At 42.7% G+C, this 25,288-nt stretch overlaps 1 protein-coding gene across 1 annotated transcript in view; it reads right to left on the bottom strand.

Annotated features, from left to right (window-relative positions):
• Window positions 1–25,288, bottom strand: part of LOC308310454 (dopamine beta-hydroxylase-like) — a gene marked incomplete at both ends in the record, with an annotated part of 34,003 nt that overhangs the window by 7,953 nt on the left and 762 nt on the right. Inside the window, 9 exons of the mRNA XM_080756797.1 lie at window positions 766–893; window positions 2,320–2,379; window positions 3,438–3,476; window positions 8,459–8,602; window positions 9,335–9,501; window positions 10,180–10,282; window positions 11,041–11,217; window positions 12,595–12,855; window positions 13,944–14,090. Coding sequence (XP_080612923.1) covers window positions 766–893; window positions 2,320–2,379; window positions 3,438–3,476; window positions 8,459–8,602; window positions 9,335–9,501; window positions 10,180–10,282; window positions 11,041–11,217; window positions 12,595–12,855; window positions 13,944–14,090 — 1,226 coding nt within the window. The remainder of the gene's footprint in view (window positions 1–765; window positions 894–2,319; window positions 2,380–3,437; window positions 3,477–8,458; window positions 8,603–9,334; window positions 9,502–10,179; window positions 10,283–11,040; window positions 11,218–12,594; window positions 12,856–13,943; window positions 14,091–25,288) is intronic.

The raw sequence follows: 25,288 nt of genomic DNA, 5'->3' as shown, positions 1-25,288 counted from the left end.
TGCATTTATAAATGGCACCTTCATCGGAAGCCAACATCACGCAAGGCCCCAACCTGCGCTTTGGGAGCCATTTGCGGTTCGTTATCTCGCTCAAGTATACACTTCGGCACTCAACAGGAGTTCCAATAAACCAAAATCTCGGCCCACTGGCTCACTCACACTCGGTCACTCATACTCGCTCACTCACACTCGCTCACTCCAGCATTGGATTGGGTGTTACGGTGAAATTGGTGACCCGCTGAAATATGTGACAAGCGTTTTAGACAATCACATGCATGTCCGAACGTATTAGCTCAACCACGACCCTGAAACCAGTGTTGATTTTGTCGACTAAAACTAAGACGAAAAATGTCCGTCGGCTACCTTTTTTCACTGACGAAAACTACATGGAAACGAAAAATGAAAACGAAGCTATGACGACTGAATATACTGACAATTTCGTCGCCAAATAAAAATGTTAGGAAGGGACTATAGTGGACAAGAGATCCAGTTGCGACGTGGTATTTTTTAGCAAGTGTAAAAACTGTCATTACGACGGCATCGAGGCCCGCCAAAATACATTTCAGCCGACTAAATCAACTGTAGATTTAGTCGACTAAAGTCGTATGACATTTAGTCGACTAAAACTAGACTAACACTAAAACATTCCAGGTGACTAAAATGGGACTAAAACTTAAACTAAAATAAAATAACAGTTTTCTGAAAAAACCTATGTGTATCTATAGAAACATTAAAATGTACTGTAGAGACCTATATTAAGTATACCTGTTCATGAGGCTGAAATATTTCTGCAGATATCCAGTGTCGACGTGGCTCTTGCAGAGCTCCAGCTGAGTGCGAGGGTAGTAGTGTACGTAGTTCACGCACATCTCATCCATGATGCTGAAACCTCCCTGGAGAGAGAGAGACGGGCGAGACGGAAGAGTAAAACAACGAGCCCATATACTTTGTCGAATAATAACTGTCGGAATTCTTCTTTTGAATTATGCATTTTGAGTCAAACTCCGTAGTGGGAGAGGTAGTAGAGTAGTGTGAGTTTGGGTGTTTGTTTTTTTTGTTGGAGAAAGATCAAAGCTGATAGTCACACTTGCCAGAATGTGAACCCAGGCATGTTGGGTATACACCAAGCTTTTGTGTTAGAAATGTTGTGTATATGCGTCCCCCCGGCATGTAGAAACCGCCCGGATGCTAACTTGCGTTATGTTGAGCAATTTTCATAATTGGCATAATAAGTGCCCATACCGTTAACTAACAACCTATAGAAGGCACAATATTCAACATTTCATCGTGCTTTATGTAGCACGTGACGTGTCAAACTATAGGGGGGTTTTCATGATGCTGAATCCATTCCAAGCTTTAGTTTTGCCAACAAAAAGAAAACACTCATTGGGCTAAAAAAATAAACGGCCATGCCCACTTGCTGTGCTGACATCGTGACATTTGTGCAATGGACGTTTTTAGCCCATTGAGTGGTTTTCTTTTGCAAAACCAATGCTTGGAATGGATTCAGCGTTGTGAAAAACCCCTAGTTTGACACATGCTAATATATGGGTTCACAATGGGGCTCCATGGGCTGGCCAGTAGACTATGAGCTGAAGAGAAACTAGAAAGGCTTAGAGAGAGAGAGAGAGAGAGAGAGAGAGAGAGAGAGAGAGAGAGAGAGAGAGAGAGAGAGAGAGAGAGAGAGAGAGAGAGAGAGAGAGAGAGAGAGAGAGAGAGAGAGAGAGAGAGAGAGAGAGAGAGAGAGAGAGAGAGAGAGAGAGAGAGAGAGAGAGAGAGAGAGAGAGAGAGAGAGACCAAAGTACCAATACTGCAATTTAGAACTACTTCGTCACGAGCAAAAGTATACAGAATTGAAAATGTACTTGAGTAAAAGTACACAAGTATCGGCATCTAAATGTACTTAAAGTACCAAAAGTAAAAGCATTAATATTAAAAAGTTCAAAAATGTTTAGAAAATCTATTGAAAATAATCCGATCTACAAGCTCTTATGTAGATCGGCTATTTTCAAGGGTTGAAGTGGTTAATGTATGTTTTCTAAATCAAAATCAAAATAGCCCAAAGTAACTATAGTAACTAAAGTTTTCAAATAAACTGTAGTGGAGCAAAAGTACACATTTTGTCTCAGAGATGTAAAAGCAGAAGTAAAAGTATACTGGAAATTTGAAATACTCAAGTAAAGTACAAATACCTCAAAATTGTAGTTAAGTGCAGTACTTAAGTAAAAGTACTTAGTTACTTTCCCCCACTGTTTAGACGTGTATTATATAGCTACAGATTATACATGTCCCTTGTTGTTGTTGTGGTGTGTTTCTTACCACTGTCGGCTTGGTTCTGTCTTCTGTATTGTAGGTACACTTGGTTACGAGGACGTCGCCCTGTGGATTGAAATGCGGCAGTGGCGTGCACACACATTTAGAGGGGGCAGGTGCTCAAGTGAAAAAAAGGGGCACCTTGTGCAGCGTGTGGAACCGGGCCGGTTGCCTTTAATAGTGTGAGATGTATAGATTTTAGGGCCTAAATATAATATATCAGAAGCTTTTTATCAAGAATTGATCAATGTCACCGCTTGGTCCACATACAGTACAGTGTACACAAAAAATTATAATAATAATGTTATATTTTTTTCTTCCAAAAGGGCACATTGCCAAAAGGGCAGGGCGTGCTCTAGCACCCCCTAGTGTCTATCTGTGCGCGCCACTGAAGTGCGGCCCGGTGGGTGTGCACGCACACAAACACACCACACAAGCACATACAGTAACAGTGCACAGTAAGCGCTCATAACACAGACTTTGTTGCATCTAGCTTTACTGAATATAACCGAGTTAGAAATATATGGTCCACTTAAACCCTATACTTTCGTTGACCGCGAGAGTCTCAGAGAGGGGTCTACATACTTGACTCAGTGTGAGCTTGTATTATAGTTATAGCTGGTGAGCTTGTAGATCTGCTATTCTCAGCAAAATGTTGTAACCTGGGCATCCATATTCTGGGCTTATCATCAATAGGTGACGGTATAGGTTACAAACAGAACGAGCCCATATGTGGCCATATATTTTGAGTTTGACCTGAGAAAAGATTCGATACAATTGCCTTCTAAATCCTGACGGTTTTGTGAAAAACCTCATGTTTCTGATAAGTCGTTCTCAAAACATTTTCATGTCAAGGACCCCCAAAAATATAATTCTGTAGCCTACTGTAATTGGCCATCTCAAAATAGGTTGTCCCAGGGACTCCACCATGCAGAAGCAAAGATATGAGTTAAAAAAAAACGTTGGCTCTGAAGTCTGAAAGAATATATATTCAAAGATTTGCGACACATTTTCAGGATTTTTCTAAAAAAGTATAAGATAATGCTTAAAAACACCAAAAGGCACAACGCAACAGACTGTTGCGTTGTGCCTTGTGCAAATGCAGGTACAGTATATATACTTACAGGTAGAACGTTGACCATCTTCCTCAGAACTCGGATTGTCTGTAAAGAAGAAGCGCAAGAAAACATTCACAAAAGGATGTATACACGAAAAGGATTGTCCACCGTCAACAATTAAGGATTCCACCCGGGGGTTGTTTTTGGCAGCAGATTTAGATTTTGGTTTTAGTCATTATAGTCTCTTGAATAGTTTTCATTTAGTTTGTCACATTTTAGTCACCTGGAATGTTTTAGTATTAAGCCCATAGACTGTAAAAAGAATATGGACAAAGCGTTCGCCGGGTCTGATAATGGACGTAAAATGAAGCCAGTCAGTCCTTGAATTGTAAATCGCCATCTTTCTAGATCCGTTTTGATCATAGACTGTAACGGTAGCCACGCCCCTCAGAACATACGCGACTTTATGGTCATTTTTTTAATAAATGGGGCCATCATTTTCCAAAAAGAATATTATGACATGAGAAATGAGACTTTAAACTAGTGACTGGAAGCAGAAAGTATTCATGACCATGTTTATTAAGGTAATACAGTCTAGGTGAAGTTGGGCCCAAATACATGGACCTCTATGGAGCTATGGGTTTGGGTTTTTTTGGGCCCAATGGCAGCGCCACAACAGGCCATTATATGAACTTTCAGGATGTCCCGATTTCCTTAGTAGTGGCTTCACAAAATATCTGTCTGACTGCCCCCCCTGATTAAGCCCAACACACACCATCTGTGAAGCGGGTGCGCAGCGACTTGGCACAGTCGCACAGCTTGTAGTTCGGCTATTTTCAGCGTGCAACTAAATTGTAAAATGACTTAATACTGGATCTCTTGTCCACTATAGTCCCTTCCTAACGTTTTAGTCTAGCTTTTACATGTTGACGAAACTTGTAGTTTTAGTCGTTATAGCTTATATTATTTAGAGGCGTTCAGTTTTCGTCAGTGGAAAAAAAGGTTTTTCGTCTTAGTTTCATAGTCGACGGAAACAACACTGGTACGCGGGGAAATAATTATTCTATACAAATGTCTTCTAAATCCTGACGGTGTTCTGAAAAACCTCATGTTTCTATATATCACATGGTTCTCAAACATTTTCATGTCAAGGACCCTCAAACATAATACAGTATGTACTGTATTTGGCCATCTCAAAGTATGTTGTTCCAGGGATTCCACAACAGACTGTTGCGTTGTGCCGTGTGCGAATGCAGGTACAGTATGTATATACTTACATTATATTTATTTATTTTCAGCATGCAACCAAGTGTAAAAGGACTTATACTGGATCTCTTGTCCACTAGTCCCTTCCTAACATTTTACTCTATAGTTTTTATCTGTTGACTAAAATTGTCAACATATTTAGTTTTAGTCATCATAGCTTAGTTTTCATTTATTTTCCATGTCGTTTTCGTCCGTGGAAAAAGGTTTTTCGTCTTGGTTTTAGTCGACGAAAACTCACCTCATCAGGCCAGTCAATCTAAGCTAAAAATAAATCACAATTAGTAATCATTGAAGGTGATTCATGATCCTTATAGGGTTCATCCAAATAACATATTAAAAATTGAATTGTTATATAAACGTTGGATCATGCATGGTAAATTCAGGGGTTGAAAGTTGGAGTAGGCCTGCTACCATTAAAAACCTATGAGGCCAAAAAATATATGTTATGGCCTTATTTAATAATTATGCTTTAAGAAGCATGTAATGTGTCAAACTAGGGGGGGAAACATAGGTTTTTCAGAAAACCTGAACATGATTTAGATGCCTTATTTATTTATTTATTTTAAGAATCTGCCTCAGATCTAAATGGGCTTTTGAAATACTGCTCACCACCTACAACAAGGCCCTCAACAACCAAGCTTCCCGACCCAATAGAGACTGTACACCACGCTATACAAACGCCCACAAAACGTCACATCCAGGTTTTAGCCCGGGGGTAAGGGCCGATTCATACTCCTGTTTCGGCGCTGTAGTGCCGAAATGATTTCGGCTCGTCAGAAAATTTCAGTAGCACCGAAGAGCCGACTTTAGGACGGTACCCCGCCCCCCGAACCTCAAATGACGTCACATTGTAGGCTCTACAGCGCCGAACCGACTTTTATTCGGCTCTAAAATAGGAGTATGAATCGACCCTAAGAATGTTCTATGGCTGCCAATGCAACTTGGGTCCAATCCTTAAAGATGGAGTGCCACCATTGTTTTCCACCCTAAAACATGATCATCAGGTATTATAACAATATAATTATTACAAAAAAAAGAGTACAGTATTTGTTAAAATCATGCTTTTATGTGGACACGCCCACCAGTTCATTAAGTATGCCTGGTTTGCCTGGTGGGTGGTGATGGGGTGGTGATCCTGAACCTGAACTGAAGCCGCACCCACAGCTGTAGTTGTATGATAAAGGGGGAGGGGCTGATAGTGTGGTGTCACTATATTACCGTTTACTTCATTGGCCCGTTTGACCGTCAAGGGTTCAGCCTCCAGGAAGAAACCCTAAATACAAAGTCAATACACAATTGCACATAAAAACAACTCCAGGGTGTCTAAGTAAAGTACTGGAAAAATACAAAAATTGTGGCACTCCATCTTTAATCACATACAGAACAAACATCTACGCCGATAATATATCTAACTTGCGGAGGTGTAGCGCGCCTTCGTCCACGGGGGGGGGGGCAAACGGATCTTTCAACGCGTATGGCATTGCAAATATACGTTTGATAATCGCTATACTCTCTGCGCAATAATTGTTTCGGGAAATGCCGCAAAATTGGGGGTGTGGGCGGAGTCACAGCTTGAAGCTCTGAGTACGCGCCGTGGTGTCAGTCTAATATACCTCTCCGACCTCCACCACTGTCGGGAGGGAGGGAGGGGGGGGGGGGCCCTCACGTTCGACGTTCCCTCAGGCCCGGTGATGCCAACCCACCCCCCCCCCCCCCCTCCCCCGGATGTCGCCGTGACAAAACAAACATACAATGGGGGTCGCATGCATGCAGCCCATCTGGCAATAATCAGGAGGTCACCGGCTCGCTTCCCCGCCCGCCCCATTATGCTGTGTGTATTGAAGTGTCCCTGAGCAAGACATGTAACCCCTAACCCCCCCCCCCCCCCCAAACACACACACACACACACACACACACACACACACACACACACACCCGCCACCTCTGAGCAGCCATCAGCTGGGGTCGCAGATGAAACTGCATTTCCCATGGGATTGAAGGTCTATACGTTCTTTGTTATTCGTGGCACACATGATGTATAGCGCGAATTATCTAACAAAGACTTTAGCTTCCACTATTCTATACTATACTGTAGTGTATACATATAATCACCTGGTAATCATTTAGAAACAATTGGGCTTTTAATTTGGGCCCAAAATGAAACAAAATGGCTTTAAAAGAATCCAAAAACGATTCTGTTCTGGTCTGCCAACTGCACATTGCAGAGTTGCTGTGCTGCATGTGTGGTCCAAATGTATAGAATCCAATTCCCCTGCTTTTAGTACTACTGTAAAGTGCAATTAAATGCACTAAGAATGTTGCTACAAGGGTGCTAAATCGGGCAGGCCTTTCTGGTCCAACAACACTTTTTAATTTAACAATAACCTCCACACGTCTATTCAAGGAAAACCCCCCAAATGTAAAAGTATTACATCTTACGCAGTTTGGGGAGAAGACCTTAACCACTCCTCCCTCATTATCAACAACTCCTCCCCCTCCTCATCAAACTCACCTGCCTTTCATTATCACCCGGCCAATCCCTGGTGCAATCACCACAGCATAAATACACCTGCGATCTCTCAACCAAGTTGTTTGTTCTGCTCCACGACAGACCAAAACATGGGTCGTGATTGCTGCACTTCTAGATCGGCTATTTTCACTATTTGTGAATATAATATTCAGAGCGGACATTTTTAACTCAAATCTTTGCTTCTGGGGAGGTCCCTGGAACAACATATTTTCAAATGGGGGTGCGCGGCAAATTGCATATAATGTTTGGGGTCCTTGACATGAAATATTGAGCACCACTGATATAGAAAACTGTCAGGATTTAGAAGATTTTTTTATGTCAAAGTCAGGCCTAAAATCGGTTATACCAGTGGTTTAATTATTTGGGGGCCCACTTGCAATATCCTCATGGCCCACAGGTTGAGAATCGCTGCATATTATACAGTGTAATGTACAGTGAGAGAACAACGATAATATTTGTCTCCTTTAGAACATTGGGGCTCCCAGCTAATTAAATTAGTTCATAACGTGCCAATAACTTTAACCACTTTATACTTTAGCTATTTGGAAAATGTGTGCATGAATGAATGAATGAATGAATGAATTGTTTTATTTCCGTGTATGCCTGCCTTTCGCAGCCCATCCCTTATTACGGGATTATTCAGACACAATAGGCTATACTTTATATTTCCTGGGCCAAAACACCGAAATATTATGAACAAAAAAACATTGATACGATGATAACGAGAGCACGAGAGTAGTAGTACATTTTGTAAAGATAGAGACTAAAGTGTGCATATATATATATATATATATATATATATATATATATATATATATATATATATATATATATATATATTCTTTCCTTTTTTTCCCTTTTTTCCAAATCTTTGCATCTGGAGGTCCCCGTCACAAAATATTTTTGAGATGATGGGTCCCCATGCCAAACACATGGGGGTGACCCTTGTACATGACAACGCTCGAGAACCGCACTGCTTTTAGTTTAGGAGACACTTTACAGTCCTCCTGTTCGTTCATCCATTCTGGGCGCGAACCCCTTTTGGCGTTAGCGTCATGTCATGCTTTAAGCTATTGAAAAATAGCAGATCTTATACAAGCTCATAGCGCGACACCGAGTGGCGCGCTATACGAGCCTGTATAGGTCTGCTATTTTTGAAAAAAATCGACTGACGTAGAAACATAGCTTTTTCAGAAAACGGTCAGGATGTGTAGACTGTATAGAATAACTTTTTTTTTTTTTTAGAATCTGATCTCAGGTCAGAATGGGTTCATTCTATACTGTAGTATACCTGGTAGTGCGTGCTGAAGTGCTGGTCCTCCTGCACCACTTCCAGCTCCCTGCCGGCCCTCACGAGGACGGTGCGCACGGCCCGCCCGGCCAAGTGTGTGTGCAGCTGGGACGCGAAGATGTTTATGCCCCTGGGAGGCAAGGCCTGGAATGAGGACAGAGAGAGAGAGAGAGAGAGAGAGAGAGAGTACAGCAGCTTAGCTCCACTATATGAATGTAATCGTTTCAGTGTGTGATAAAAGCATGACATTTGGTACACTTATAGCCAAAGGCATTCTAAAAAAGATTTGGATATATATGGACCCAACTTGAACTTTCAACATGGCGCCCGTAGCAGCCATTTTTTTTTCAAAATGGCCACCAGCAACAACCGTTTTTCTTATGAGTGATGGGTTCAGACATACTTTGGACATGTTTCCATGCATAGTAGTAGGCTACTTGGTAAATGTTTCTTTTGGATAATGTAACATTTTCAATTAACATTTTTAAGAGAGAGGGGATTATAGGGAAAGAAAGTATAATGAATTCTCTTCATAATAATAATAATAATAATAATACATTTTATTTATAACGCACTTTATATTTGAAACAAATCTCAAAGTGCTACAGATAAAAAAAGTAAAATAAAAATAAGAATAAAACTGTTAAAAACAGGGCAGCTTAAGAGTCCGACTGGGCAAATGCCTTACTAAAAGGAAGGTATACTCAATGTTTCTAGTTTCTAGATTTTATAACATACGACATGATTCCTACTGTACAGTGTACACTATACCTACTACAATACATTCCCAGGACTATATACTTTTGCACGTGTTGACCATAGAGTATTAAAAGGATTGAGACTGATCTGGCGCGAAGCTATATGCTCTATACGTACAGTGTGGGTACACTTGGACGTGCAGTAGCCGGTGAGGAAGAAGCTGTGTTGTCTTGGCGGGACGGCCATCAGCGGAGTATAGACGAGGCCCAGCTCCATGATGCCGGCGTCGTAGCGCCTCAGACTGGGCGTATACACCAGACGTATCCCCGATGAGTCTCGCCGTCCTGCGTGCGCAGTAGAGAACATCGTCCATATAATCAACTGCTTGTATGAGCTTGTATGAGCTTGTAGATCTGCTATTTTTCAATAGCTAAAGTACAACATAATGCTTAGTTAAAACAACAAACAAATTAAAGTAAAACAAACAAACAAAAAAAGATCCCAAACTATAACCAGTATAAGACACCTGAGGGCGAGAAGCGTGCACGCATCCGCCTGGGTGACAGCAGACTGCTGGGCGAGCGCTGGCGCTTTGGCATGGGGGGCGTAAGATCTTACATTTTCGGGCCTGTTGAGAACTCTAGTTTTCGCCGGCTGCCGGTTCGCGGCTGCTATACACTAATAATAACTTTGGTGCAGGCCCCGTCTATAGAGTTTGAATGCACATGATGTACGTAATATTACGTATCAGTCAAAAGGGGAGACATCGAAGAGGAAGGACGGATGAGGAAGGGTCAACATTATATGGAATGTCAGAACAGGTCAGCTCCATATATGGAGATCTAAGGGTTTGAGATGTTGAGAGTTGCTGGTCAATATTGATGACCATCGCTGATGATGTCACGTGATGTCACGTGCTCCATCCCTGGCGAAGGTGCGTGGGTGCGTGTGTGCGTTTGTGCGTGCGTGCGTGCGTGCGTGCGTGCGTGCGTGCGTGCGTGCGTGCGTGCGTGCGTGCGTACCGGACAGCAGCAGGGGGTTGTGGTAATGGACCTCCAGCCGAAGGAATTTTGAAGAACCTGGTCCACCCAATGGCAGCCCTGCATCAGGAGGGTAGTAAAATGCCTACGAAGGATTTCAAATATAAAATATAATTTGAATTAACAATAGACATTTACATAATATATTAATATGAATGCATTAAAGCTATATGTGCCACCGTGCCCCTTCGTTTTTGACATTTTCTTCAGTGAATAACATTTTTATTTTGTCCAATCTGTGCGGTAGAGTATGTTAATTCAAGGTCTCCCTGCTCTTCTGTTGAGACTATAGGTTGGACACACAACCTTTGACATAACCCCGACAAGGTATATTAAAGGTATATTCAGTGATTTCACTTAATTCAAATATCACTTGTTTTTCTGTTTTGTTGTGATAATCCTCTCTACTATAGAGTGTGCTGACCATATAAGGAGTTCCTCCCTGTCCCCAGTTAACCCCTGGGGGGTCAAAAAAACATTAGGTTTCGTTTTTGACTCTCTATCCTGATTGGACGAAGGCTTAGGTGCCACAGCCAAAAACGAAACCTACGTTTTTTTTGAGTGAAATCACTGAATATACCTTTAATGGCACAGTTCAATGTTGAAAATGAGCGGTACGGTATTCCCCTTCAAGTAACATTTTCATGCCAATTACTCGCTCACTCTCCCAGCAACTAACTAACTACACACACACACACACACACACACACACACACACACACACACACACACACACACACACACACACACACACACACACACACACACACACACACACACACACACACACACACACACACACACACACACACACACACAGCGCTTGTCCGTATAAGCATATACCTCAGCCCCCATGGCCCAGGCGGCCAGTACATGACGGCAGGAATTGAGCGTGGAAGGCTTCATCTTGTCGTCACAGGAGCCGCTGTACCGGGGCACACTCTGGACGTCGGGAGAACACTCAAACACCTCCATGTGATGCACAATGGCCTCGTTGCCCGCAGTAATCACTGACTCGTACTGTACCGGAACAGAGAAAGGGGAACACGTTATATTAGTCAACAGGTTAAAGGTATATTCAGTGATTTCACAAAAAAAAAACCTTAGGTTTCGTTTTTGGCTGGGACCCCAAAGCCTTTCGTCCAATCAGGATAGAGAGTCAAAAACGAAACCTAAGGTTTTTTTGACCCCCCGCAGCGGTTAACACTTTAATCTTGAACTTGTCATCACTGATGTTCATGATAAAATGTGTATTGTCTCATAGCCATACGTAGGTTATCAGCTATTCCTGAAAAGTTGCAATGCAAATATGGAAGCCAAAAATCTTGTTTTTAAAAAAAACATCTGACGCTGATGATGTCACTGGTGGACGGGTTTGTGAACTGCCCCACAGCCTATAAGACACAGACCAAGTAGTGGGAAAATGGTGGCATTTTATCATGAACATTATAGTAGAGGACCAATTTATATGAAGATAGGTTGAAAAAGTGGTCCTATATGAGTTCCAATCGTCATAACCACATGAGTACAAATCCAATGCTCTCTAAATGTCATTATATTTCACTAATTGATTGTGCATATGAAAAGGAATGTGCTGGCAGCCAGTGAACCAGGTGATAAATCGTCACCATGACAGCGACATCATTTATTTATTTATGTTGTTTTGTTGTTGTTGTTACCATGACAATGTGGCTTTTGAGGATGTTTTTTTGGGGGACAGCCATGGCCTTCATGCAGTGAGAGTGCATGCATGGCTTGTTGTGCAGGGTCAATCTTTATTTTGTATTTAAAAAAAAACAAAAAAACCCAACTATCCTCTCTAGCTTTGTGCAAACAGTTTGTCCGACTCCTTGCACAGGTAACCAGTAATCACTGAACGTTCTTGCTCAATGATTGTATATCTTTAGGCTTTAACATCATGCGGTTGATCTGGCAAATACCTTGAGGGAACTTTCCCTCAAGGTCCTTGAGGGAGTTCCCTCAAGGTATTTGGGGGAACTGAGTGGGCCTTCCGTGTGGAGGGGGACCTGGGTTCGATATACTAACGTATACAAAACATAGCTCTTGTTTGTGTTTGCATTATTTTCACCATGCTGCATTTGTGGTCTGGAGAGAGGGCAGTTTTCTTTTCTTTTCTCTTTTTCTTTTTTTTTACAGGCAAGTAAAAGGACAGGGGCTCAATAAGCCTGTCTATAAGTGTCCATAACAAGTGCCTCTGTCCTACTGCCACCTACTGTCGGTTTATTATATTACACAGTGGGTGAAAAAAACACACCCCTTAAGACTAAACCACAGCCATCAGAGGTGTGGCTTCCATAGTTACCTATAGGTACTTTTAAAAACCTTTAGAAACCTCTAGGTGTCAGGCCGGTAGTAAGGAAGGGAACACCACTGTACCATGACAATGTGGTTCTTGGGCATGTCCTGGGGCAGCCGGTGAACCGTGCACCAGTAGGTGGTCTCCCGGGCGGGCACGGCCACGTCCGGCGCCAGGACGTCCAGCGTCTCCACGTCGGGCGGCAGCGAGGGGCTCGGGGTGTCCGGGCGCAGCAGCAGCACCCGCTGCACGCCGCGCACCTGCACCCGCGACAGGTTGAGCTGTGCCAGCGATGCCATGGGTCGATCCAGGAGTCCATATATCACGTGAACGGTGCCCTCCTTGGATAATAATGATAATAGTAATATTAAAGGTTTTATGACATTCATTTTCATTTCTTTTTCTTTTTTCTTTTAGGTTTTATGACCTCAATGACACCCAAAAAACCTGAACATCTACTGCTTTCATATATTTTTAATGTTTTTGGGAAAATAATAAGGAGCAGGAAGGAGGAGGACGCCAAAAGTTATTACGAATAAATGAAAACGGTAAATGAAAAATAACACGGCCCCCCTCACGTATTAGGAGGGAAGTATCAGTCACCATGAAAAAAAACAGGGCGGGTGATTTTGATGAATCTGACATGGTTAATAGTTATTTTTCTCCTCAAAATGAGACAAACTTAATATTTTTGAGACCTTATAAAAGTCTAAACTCTGAATCGATGCCTAGCCTAGAATGAGAATGTGGCTCAAACATGGAGGGCGGTGTTGTTTTTGGCAGAAAAAATTCTATTTTAGTTTTAATCATATAGTCTTTGGACTGAAACTTGTTTTTTGTCACATTTTAGTCACCTGGAACGTTTTAGTCTCAGTCTAGTTTTAGTCGACTAAGTGTCATGCGATTTTGGTCGACTAAATCTACAGTTGATTTAGTCGACTAAAATGTATTTGGGCGGGCCTTGATGCCGTCGTATAATGACCGCTTTTACAGTTACTTGCAAGAAACGTATACTTTTTGCTCTTTAGATATACCTCTATAAAATGACACAACAGTGTACACATCGAAAAGCAACACGGAAGACAAATAGTGTGTTACATGTCCTCTGTTATTTGCCAGAAGCGATTACTTTACAAAAGATCTCAGTCATTCATGATCTGGTCACTGCAGGGCTCTCAATCTGCCGTCTGGAATTTGCGTGATAGCGAAAATGACGTTGGTGACCTTAATACCTATATATTTGGGCGGGTGGGGCGGTGAGTGACTCGTCTTGTATATAAGCTTATAACACTCTGGCACTATAGCGCCACACTTTGGCCTGGAGGGCTGGGAGATACCTGTGTTTTAGAGCTCTTAGAGTGCAGATGCAGGGGGGGGTTCACAGTTAACGCACGCAGTCACGCACGCACGCACACACGCACACACACACCTCAATGTTGTAGTCTCTGGGGTCGCAGGTACTGAAGGGCCTTTTGAACAGCAGGTAGAAGCCGTCAGCGCCCTGTCTCGTTTCCAGCAGCTGGTAGTCCTGTTGGCTGTCCAATGACACGTGACCCTCACTGTCACTCCATGCGTCCTGGAGAGGGACGCACACGCACGCACGCACGCACGCACACACGCACAGTCGCACACACACGCACACGCACGCACACGCACACACACACACACGCACACACACTTTCAATCATGTATGTCTAAATAGACCTGTATGCAGGAAATGGGAGAGCAAGAGAGCCAAACTTTGATTGATTTTCCTGTATCCGGGTCATGCGGGTTTAGGAGACGCAGTGGTGCATTCCACTCTCCCATGACCGCACCCCCCGAGAGCACCTGTTGGTGCCACTGTTATTCGTGGCTCGTTGCTATAACGTGTATAGTTGGCTTATTTGGACTTGCTTGCTAATATTGAGGTGACACTGCGGCTGTGGCTCAGCAGGTATATAGAGCAGGTCGTCCGATGATCCCTAAGGTCGGCGGTTCGAATGCCGGCTCCTCCTCCTCCTGTCCGCATGTGGAAGTGTCCTTGGGCAAGAAGACACTGAACCCTACATTGACTCCAAGGAGTCGGTCGGTGTGAGCTCGGCCACCATTGGTGTGTCAATGGGGGAAGTGAGGGACGCTGGTGTCGACTGTTCGCCGCTTCACCTCCCAATTGTATGAATGAATGAACCGTTGTTTAAAGCGCTTTGAGCACTTGGAAAAGCGCTATAAAAATGCAATATTATTATTAAATCGGTGGTTCTCAATAATTTTCACCCCCAAATGAATGAATATCTATTTATTTGGACACAGATCCCCGTCTGAAAATGATTTTTTGCCACAGTGACTCCCATAGAAGATGCGTGCGTTGTCAAAATGTTTCATAAATATTCCAAATACACTTTATAGGAAAAAGTAGCAGATCTACAAGCTCACAACGGTTTGCATCAGCTGTGTGAGCTTATATGCCCCCGCATATAGAAACCTGTACCTCATTCATTCATTCATTCACCTCGCAGTTCATTAGAGCGACATGTATATCTTATGGAGGCCGCCATGCTGAGCTCCAATAATGGCCAGTGGTGGAAAAAGTACTCAATTGTTTTACTTAAGTAAAAGTACCAATACTGCAATTTAGAAGTGCTTTGTTACAAGCAAAAGTACGGAATTGAAAATGTACTTGAGTAAAAGTACAAAAGTATCAGCATCAAAATGTACTTAAAGTACTAAAAGTAAAAGTACTCATATTGCAGAATGTCCCATTTCACAAATTCAAAATGCGTACAAAATAATTTTTTTTTATTATTTATTTTCAAATGGGTCGAAATGGGTTAAAGTGGTATGTATGTTTTCTAATCAAAATTAAAATCTCCAAAGTAACTATAGTAACTAAAACTTTCATATAATTGTAGTGGAGTAAAAGTACACATTTTGCCTTTGAGATGTAGTGGAGTAGAAGTAAAAGTACTGGAAATTAGAAATACTCAAGTAAAGTACAAATACCTCAAAATTGTACTTAAGTAAAAGTACTTAGTTACGTTCCGCCACTGAATATGGCGGAGGCACAGCACACGCTGCCACTCAAAGTGACTATATACATGGCCAATCACAGCGCATCCTTCCCGGGGCCTTGTCAGAATCTGGGTGCGTTCGAATACACAAACGACCAGAGGGCGCTCGGTGCGCAATAGAGCGCACCGTAGATTCTGACAAGTCCCGGGAAAAGACGCGCTGTGATTGGCCAGGCGCCGGTCCCCGTGGAGTTATGACGAGGAAACCCCGTGCAGTTTTAACATTGAGCGCTCGTTTGCACAGCTGCCGCATTTTGGACACCAAATGTTGGTGTCCAACGATCGATTTTATATTGCAGCACGCACGAACACGCATGCACGCGTGTGTGTGTGCGCGAGAGAGAGTGAGAGAGAGTGAGAGAGAGAGAGAGAGAGAGAGAGAGAGAGAGAGAGAGAGAGAGAGAGAGAGAGAGAGAGAGAGAGAGAGAGAGAGAGAGAGAGAGAGAGAGAGAGAGAGAGAGAGAGAGAGAGAGAGAGAGAGAGAGAGAGAGAGAGAGAGAGAGAGAGATGGCAGAAGTGTTTGTAGTACACAGTGACCTTTTCGTCTCGTAATTATTTCCCCTGTGGGAGGAAAGACTGATGGAATGAGGAGAAGGGAGAGAGAGGACAGGCTGGACAGCGCCGAAGATTTAAGAGAGGAGAAAGGAAAGGAACATAGAAATGTATATTTATTTATATACGCCGGGATGTTTTAACTATGATTCAACAAAGAAATAATGATAATAATGAATTGCAATTTTTGTATAGCGCTTTTCCAACGTCCAAGTGCTCAAAGAAAGCGCTTCACATCGGTTCATTCATTCATTCATGCATTCGGGAGGTGAGGCCGGCGAACAGTCGACGCCAGCAGTATCCTCACTTTCCCACATTCAGTGTAGATGTGTTCAGAAGCCAAGCGGCCCTGACAGGTGTTGCTATAAATGGCTGCTCGAGGTGATGGTGTGGAGGAGTACTATATATATATATATATATATATCGTCAGATAATGACCATACGACAAGTCACGCTGCCTCCTGAGCCTCCTCCCTGACAGGTCATTTTTGTAACTGCCCTGCAGCCCCCGTCTTCTTCTAATGGCATGCAGGTCCATCGTTCCAGGATATAGAGGGGCTTTTCGGGAGCGCTCATGCCACACTCATGATGTAGACACATTTCTCATGATGTATGTACAGTATAGACACATAATATACAGCATATACAGTACACGGATGTTCACGAGCCACACACTTTTCAACATTGTGAGCTGGTAGATCTGCTGCCTTCAAATGCTATACGGCTGAAGTGGATCGGTACACAGTGTGTTTTGTAATAATAATAACCAAAGTGCACAAGGTAACCATAGTAACTAACATTTTCGTATAATCGTAGTCGAGTAAAAGTACACTATTTTCCTCTGAGATGGAGTGGGATAGAAGTCAAAGTATTGAGTTGTTATTAATACTGAAGAAAGTGAACAATTCCAGTGAAACTGGTAACTGATTTTTCTTCATCGGGATAATACTGTATGCAATGCAATGCTATAATATGTTGGAAGCCTCGAAATTAAAAAATATATATATGCCTATATATATATATATTTTTTTTTTAAACCTCATGTTTCTGTATCAGTGGTTCTCAATATTTCATGTCAAGGACCCCAGAAACTATATGTATTTGGCCGCCGACCCCCATCTGAAAATATGTAGTTCCAGGGACCTCCACGGAAGCACAGATGAGTTAAAACAGAAAACAGAAGAATTTTTTTTTTCCAAATTTGCGCCACATTTTCACCATTTTTCAAAAATAGCTAAATGATAACAATGTTTAAAACACCTTAAGGGGTTCCCGCCCCAACATGGGTTAATTGTGCAGTGGTGGAAAAATGCAAGGCTTCGTGACGTGATTAATAAATTGATGTATAGGGGGAAAAGGAGATTTTAATTCCCCCCAGAGATCTTTTTGAATTTGGAATCATCAAAACATAACTGACATGAATCAGGCAAACACTTATGGAACTAGACCATCATACCTCAGCCAACCAGGTGTGGTTTGTTTACAGTACATCCCTGCCTCTCGATCCAGACCCATATATAGTATATACTGTATCATACTTTTAGGAGTTTAGAAGTGTCATGGCTTTTCCTTTTAGAGTTGCCATGTATTTCTATCCCAATGTATTCATCATCCCAAATTAAACCCTCTCCACACATTTCTGTGTTTATAGCGCTGCTATTGTTCCCCACTGCAGCAGGCTCACCTGCCAGCAGTGTTGTTTTCGTCGACTAAAACTAAAACGACCTTTCTTCCACTGACGAAAACTAAATGGAAACTAAATGAAAACTAAGCTACGACGACTAAAACTAAGACTAAATATTCCGACGATTTCGTCAACAGATTAAAAACTAGACTAAAATGTTAGGAAGGGACTAGTCGTGGACAAGAGATCCAGTATAAGTCATTTTACAATCAGTCGCATGCTGAAAATAGCCGATCTACAAGCCCACAGCCGGCTATTTTCAGAAGGTTAAAAAAATAAACTGTCATTACGGACGGCATCAACGCCCGCCAAAATACATTTCAGTCGACGACTAAATCAACAGTAGATTTAGTCGACTGAAAAAAAAAAAAAAAAAAAAAATAGACTAAAACATTCCAGGTTGACTTAAAATGTGACTAAAACTAAATTAAAACCATTCAAGAGACTAAACTAAAAATCACCATTTTGCTGCCAAAAACAACACTGCCTGCCAGTGCAGGAACGCCCTCTTCAACAACCCCCTGCCCCCCCCGGGGCAGGGGGGGCAGGGGGTAGACAAATATTTGCTCTCCTCCTCCTCTCTGCCTGCAGGAGGAGGGTTTTTGGCCCTATATAATCCGCCAAACATATACAAATTGTTATGTGGTGCTGGTGGACAGGTATACTGTACTTTTCCCCTGCAGAACATTGACATAATCATACATATAGGTGAATGGAGCTCGTTTAATATTCATTGATGACGAACACCTATATCGATCAGGGCTTATCGAGCCGGGGGTTCTTATATATATATATATCGAGCCCAGCTGCGGCGCTATTGAGCATTTTAGATTATTTCGTGGGAAAGGAGACGGGAGACGACCAACATTTTTTATTCCTGAACAAAAAACGAGAATACATCGCGTGGATGCACCTGCGGGAGGTGTATATCCTCACGTTTCCTCAGTGATGTATCCCATGGTCATCGGGGGGTTTTCGGGTCTCTCGGTCATATACGTCCCTCACTCAGGTGACCCAGCCAGGGGGGGTGAATCAAGTCCCGATCAGTCCCATTACAGGGAAAGATGCAGGGCCACACAATCCGATGCTCCGGAACTACTCTGCCGGAACTGGGGTGGGTTGACTCCTGACCATAGACTGTAAAAAATATGGACAAAGCGTTCCCCGGGTCTAACATGGACATAAAATTAAGCCTGTAATTCTATGGTAATTCCTGATGTAATATTTCTAGATCCATTTTGGCCCTGCAGCTGGCCATTGGCTGGCTCCGTTTTGGCCCAGCTGGCCATTGGCTGGCCCAGACCACGAGGCGGGACTTCCCCCCTTCTTCTCCGTTGGTTTTTATTTTGACTCGAGTGGGAGGGGAATCCCGATCATAGACTGTAACGGTATCCACGCCCCTCAGAACATAAGCGACTTTATGGTAATTTTTTTAATTAATGGGACCATAATTTTCCAAAAAGAATATTATGACATTAGAAATGAGACTTTAAACTAGTGACTGGAAGCAGAAAGTATTCATGACCATGTTTATTAAGGTAATACAGTCTAGGTGAAGTTGGGCCAAAATACATGGACTTCTATGGGGCTATGAGTTTTTCTGGGTCCAATGACAGCGCCACAACAGGCCATTATATGAATCGCGATTTCCTTATAGGCTTCACAAAATATCTGTCTGACTGCCCCCCTGCTCCTGACCGGGCCCCTCCTACGTCTCACCAACAGAACCAGTATATTTCACTACTAGGGCCTTCAAATACAGTACTTTTCTAATAGACGGAAGGCTGACCTTTTTACTTTGGGTAAAATAATATTGAAGCAACTGTTAACTGGTTAATATGTGTACAGTCACTTCAAAAGTGTAATTTTGTTTACCTGGACTGGACAGCGCTGGTCGGCAGGTATCAATACACTTTTAGACCTACATGGTTGTGCCAGCATGGGCGATTAGAATTATTTCTCGATCGCCTCTTGTCGTGATTGTCTAAACATGCTAATGGTTCTCTGGTGAATTGGTGCAGTTTGAATGATTCCCATTTTAGCACAGACGGGAAACACTGCTTGTGATTATGAGATTCATGCGAAAACAGCCTCTCTATAGCTCCCCGTGCAAAAGAAAACACCAATCTCACACCTCGGCGATCACAGATGCTATAGCTGAATCGTTGAACGAAAGGGGAAAATCTACATTCCATCGAGGATTATGCCTGCACACTCTCCAGGCTTCTGTGCCTTTATATAGCAGTGCAGATGCAATTTTCCTTATAGAAGCTTTGTCATTGGTCGATTTGCCTGCAGTCTGCTTCCTGATTGGTTAGTCATTGCGACCGGGGTTTTTTTTTTCACCCCGACCAACGACAAATCTTCTAGGAACATCTTTGAATGCAGATTGCGGCCCCTGGATGTGTCACAGAGACTACATTTGCGACTACATTTACTACATTGGAGCGTTCTCTACCCATTGCTGGCTCTCTACATTCCTCGGGGATTATATGCCACACACTCTCCAGGCTTTTGTGCCTTTAGCAGCAGGGACAAATTATAGCCATTGGGCCAGTGTGGGGCCATTGGCCCAGGGGCCCTTGACTCTCAGGGGCCCTTCGGGGAAATTGGACCGCGCAGTACTAGGTTTGACGCCCTGAAAAGGGCCCCTTCATTGGCCATTTATTTAGTTAAATGTAGGTCAAAAACATGATAAAAACACGGAAAAACACTGTTGCGGGGGCCCTGCAAAAATGACCGGCCCAGGGGCCCTCATGGGGGTTAATCCGTCCCTGTTTAGCAGTGGGGTGTGCCGCGTTGATTTCCTCGACTTAATACTATGACGAGAAATGTTCGTCGACTAACTTTTTTTTCTTTTCACTGACGAAAACTAAATGGAGACCAAATGAAAACGAAGCCGCGGTGACAAACACGATATGACTAAGGCTAAATATATTGACAATTTTATCAACCAATTAAAAAAAACTAGACGTTAGGAAAGGACTTAGTGGACAAGAGATCCAGTGTAAGTCATGCTGAAAATAGCAGATCTACAAGCTCCCAACGCGCCGCAGCGTGACACGTTGTGAGCTTGTGGATCGGCTATTTTTTAATTAATTAAATTCATTTTAGTCGACTAAATCAACTGTAGATTTAGTCGACTAAAAAAAAATCTTTAGTCATATATTAGACCATAGATATTTTAAAAAAGTACAGGAGGAAGTACAGTATGCCGGAAGTTCGGAAGGCTACGTTACGTCACGCTGTCACTCAAGCGATTTACTGGCCAATCACAGCGCATCTTTTCCAGGACTTACAGACCCGAACATGCACGGATTCTGTGCGACGCACACGCTCATGCTTCCGTGGAGCTTCGCAAAGGAATCTCGGGAAAGTTTTGCCCTCCCTGTGTCACGGCCCCTGCCAGTGTCCTGTGTATGCCTATCCTGTGTCTGTCTGTGTGTGAGCATGTGTGGGGGCGTATAGGCTTGGTTCCTGGCTTTCCAGATTGGCACACCTGGCTCTGATCATCCAATCTCACTCACCTGCCTGCCATCTTCTCATCACCACCACTCCATAAAGGCCCTGGTTTCCTCGCCGCACGCTGCCAGATCGTCCCACAGTTCCCCGTGCGGTAACGCTTCTATAGCTGTTATTTCCTAGTGTTTCCTAGTGATAATTATTCCTAGTGTTTTTGCTCTACTATTGCTTTGCTCCAGTGTTTTTTTGGTTTTTGACTTTGGGTTTTTTCCTTCTGCCTCAGTTGCCTGCCTGTTTGCCTGCCAGCGTGCCTGCTATAGCCAGCTCCTGCTAGCTTTCTGAAAAGTAGCCAATCTACAAGATCATTCTGGACAGTTGCCTATATCTACAGGCTCATCATTTTGTTTGAATAAACACCCTTGGACTTTGCCCTCCTTGTCGTGTCTGCATTTGGGTCTGCCAGTTTGGTTAAAACGTGACACCTTGAGCACATATACACTCCAGAGCCAGAAAGGGCGTCTACTGTATACGTTTATGTCTTTGATATAGACGCCTTAACCCATTTTGGACTGAGGTCGATTAAAAAAAGAAAAAAAGGCTTCAAAATCCTACATTTTTCCTGAAAAACCCATGTTTCTATGTCAGTGGTGCTCAACCTGCCAAGGACCCTCAGAATTATCTCTATTGGGCCACGGACCCCCATCTCAAAATATGTAGTTCCACCTGGGACCCCCCCCCCCCCCCCCCCCAGAAGCCAATATTTTAGTTAAAAATGTTCACTCTGAAAATGTATATATTCAAAGATTTGCACCACATTTTCACGACTTCTCAAAAATAGCAGACCTACAAGCTCGTAGCTTTTTTTTATTTTCCAATAGCTAAAAGCATGACGTAATGCTTGAAACCCCAAAAGGGGTTCCCGCCCCAAAATGGGTTGACCACGTCACACGGATAAGCACCAGCATTCGCCTGCAGGCCCGGCAGCAGATGGAACCCTGCCTGGCCTCTCATAAGATGCAATGGAAAAGTTCTAACTGCACTCACTCAGTGTGTACAAAATGAACTTTCAGATGCTGTTTTTGATCAATAAAATAAATAGCAATTCAAAGCAGTTGTCCTCAAAACCACACCTATACACATTCGCTGTCATAAGAACGGGAGGTGCGCTCACGATAACGGCATGCAGAGCAATTAAGAGCATTAAAACCTCTTTGTCCATGATTTTGCAGGCGCACCTGCAGCCCATCAAGTATAATTTATGCTTCGTCCGGCCGCTGCGGTGTCGCACACGCACGCAGGCCTCTACGCTCGCAACGGTCGCGTCCGCGATGCGATGTGAGCTTGTATTATCAGCTGTTCTCTGTGCGCAATACTGTTGAGCTTTGAAGTATATAAAGGTCTCCTATAGGGTGCAGTGCACCTCACTTAGCCAACACACGAGAGGAGGTTGAATGAACTGAAACCAGCGCTCCTCGAGATCTGTTGGGAATCGATTACATTATGAAACAGTCACCCGTGTGTTTGTAAACAAACAACAATTGGTCTATTTAGTTGACTCAAACTATAGACTTAACAAAACCATTCCAGGTGGTCTCTAAAATGTGACTAAAAACTAAATGAAAACCCCAAAAAACGATGACGTCGTAAACTATAAAACAAAAAATGTGCTGTCCCAAATCAACACTTATATGGGGGTGTGGGGGCTGCTATATAGTACACTTCGTGCAACTTGCTTGGAATTCTACACCAGGGCAAGCTCAACAACGATGAGTTCACTCGCAGGATTAGCATGCTGTGTTTACATAACGTCAATGGCTTCACGCTTTAAATAAGATGGCGGTGATAGCGATGCTTTATTCTGTCATGCTCGGGGGTGGTGGGGGGGGGGGGGGGGGGGGGGGGAGGGAGGAGGGGGGGGGGGGGTTATCAGCTTCAACTTCCAAATGCTTGCGGCTACATGTTCCACCTATTATTCTGCTGTGAGATAATAACAAACAGCCATGCGATCCTCCTCCACCTCGGCTATAAGGCCTCTTAGACATTGAAAATATAGACCTGTTCAACTATCGAACTATCGAACTCTCCCCCCCCCCCCCCAACGTTGCCAGATCTGAATCTTTCAGTTCTTTGTTAAAGCTGCTAATAAGCAATATTATGTCAACATTTTAATGACCTTTTATTTTTAGTAGTATCTGACACAGGAGACAGGGCCTTTGCAGTGGCTGCCCCTTCTCTCTGGAACTCACTCCCAACTCACATCAGAGCTGCCCCCACCCTCGAAATGTTCAAAAGCACACTCAAAACCCACCATTTCAAACTGGCTTTCCCTACATAACCCCCCCCCACACACACACACCCCCTTCTTGTTTGTCCCTCTTTTGATTTTGATTTCTAGTTTTTAACCTTTTTAAACCTTTTTAAATAGTTTTCTAATAAATATGTCTGTACCTCTTTCTGTAAAGCGACTTTGGGTACCCAGAAAAGCGCTATATAAATCGTATATATTATTATTATTATAATAGAGCGTCGCAGTCCCGCCCCCTTTCATGACGACGCCAGGCCCATATGGGAAATGATTCCCAATGCATTTTGCCCCATAGACATTTCAAAAGGTATTTATTTAAAGGCGGTTGACAAAGTCAACTCGAGTCGCGACAACTCATGACGACAAACACAATATTTTTGGACCAAACAAATAATTACAAAGAAGAAAAACAACGAAAGAAAAAGGGTTGTAACCTGCCGTTTCTTTCTTCTTTCTAAATATTTGTTCGGCCCAAAAAATTGTGTTTGTCGTCATGATTTGTCACGACGAAGAGTTGGCTTTGTCCACGTCTTTAAATAAATACTTTTTTGAAATGTCTATGAGGAAAATGAACGGAGAATCTTGTATGTCTGTATGGGGCCAAGCCCGAAGTGACCAATACTGTTTACATGTGGTAAATAGTAATATAATAATTTAACTATTATACACAGCATGTGTGTGTTTTACCCTCAGGAAGATCTTGAACATTCAAATAATGTTAGCTTGAACACACATTCTTGTTGTCACTGCAGGTCTGTTTGAAGGACCGGTCTGTGTCTTCCAAGAATTATCTCTATTGGGCCACGGACCCCCATCTCAAAATATGTAGTTCCAGGGACCCCCCAAGAAGCCAATATTTTAGTTAAAAATGTTCGCTCTGAAATATATATATTCAATGATTTGCACCACATTTTCACGACTTTTCAAAAATAGCAGACCTACAAGCTCGTATGAGCTTGTAGATCTATTAACTATTATAATGGATCTACAAGCTATTATATTATATTAACTATTAGTCTATTATACACAGCATGTGTGTGTTTTACCCTCAGGAAGATCTTGAACATTCAAATAATTTTAGCTTGAACACACATTCTTGTTGTCACTGCAGGTCTGTTTGAAGGACCGGTCTGTGTCTTCCAAGAATTTTCTCTATTGGGCCACGGACCCCCATCTCAAAATATGTAGTTCCAGGGACCCCCCAAGAAGCCAATATTTTAGTTAAAAATGTTCGCTCTGAAATATATATATTCAATGATTTGCACCACATTTTCACGACTTTAAAAAAATAGCAGACCTACAAGCTCGTATGAGCTTGTAGATCTGCCATTTGTCAATAGCGAAAGCATGGCATAATGCTTGAAACACCAAGGTCTGTGTCATTATAACTTTTTTATTATGTCTTCAAAAGTTTCAGTTTTCTGAAAAGCGTTGTAATGTTTCCATATCAGTGGTGTGTATAGGCCTATTGGTCCAATCTTTTCAAAAATAGATCTACAAGCTCACAACATGTGACACATTGTGAGTGTGTCAGGTGTGTCCTTTTTTCAAAGGGGGCCATATTAGAAAACATTATTAAAACACCATAAGGGCCAACTACATCTCTGGACATTATAGCAAAGTCACATACGTACATGTATCTATCATCATCAATATTTAATATCAATGGTCTTTCGTTAGGTGCGCTGTGAACAATATACACAAAAAATAAACCCAGCCCT

The sequence above is a fragment of the Protomyctophum bolini genome (assembly GCF_963924005.1).
Source record: "Protomyctophum bolini genome assembly, chromosome: 22".
Lineage (NCBI taxonomy): Eukaryota > Metazoa > Chordata > Actinopteri > Myctophiformes > Myctophidae > Protomyctophum > Protomyctophum bolini.
The sequence above is the reverse complement of the archived record's forward strand: the minus strand, read 5'-3'. Positions and strand labels throughout refer to the sequence as shown.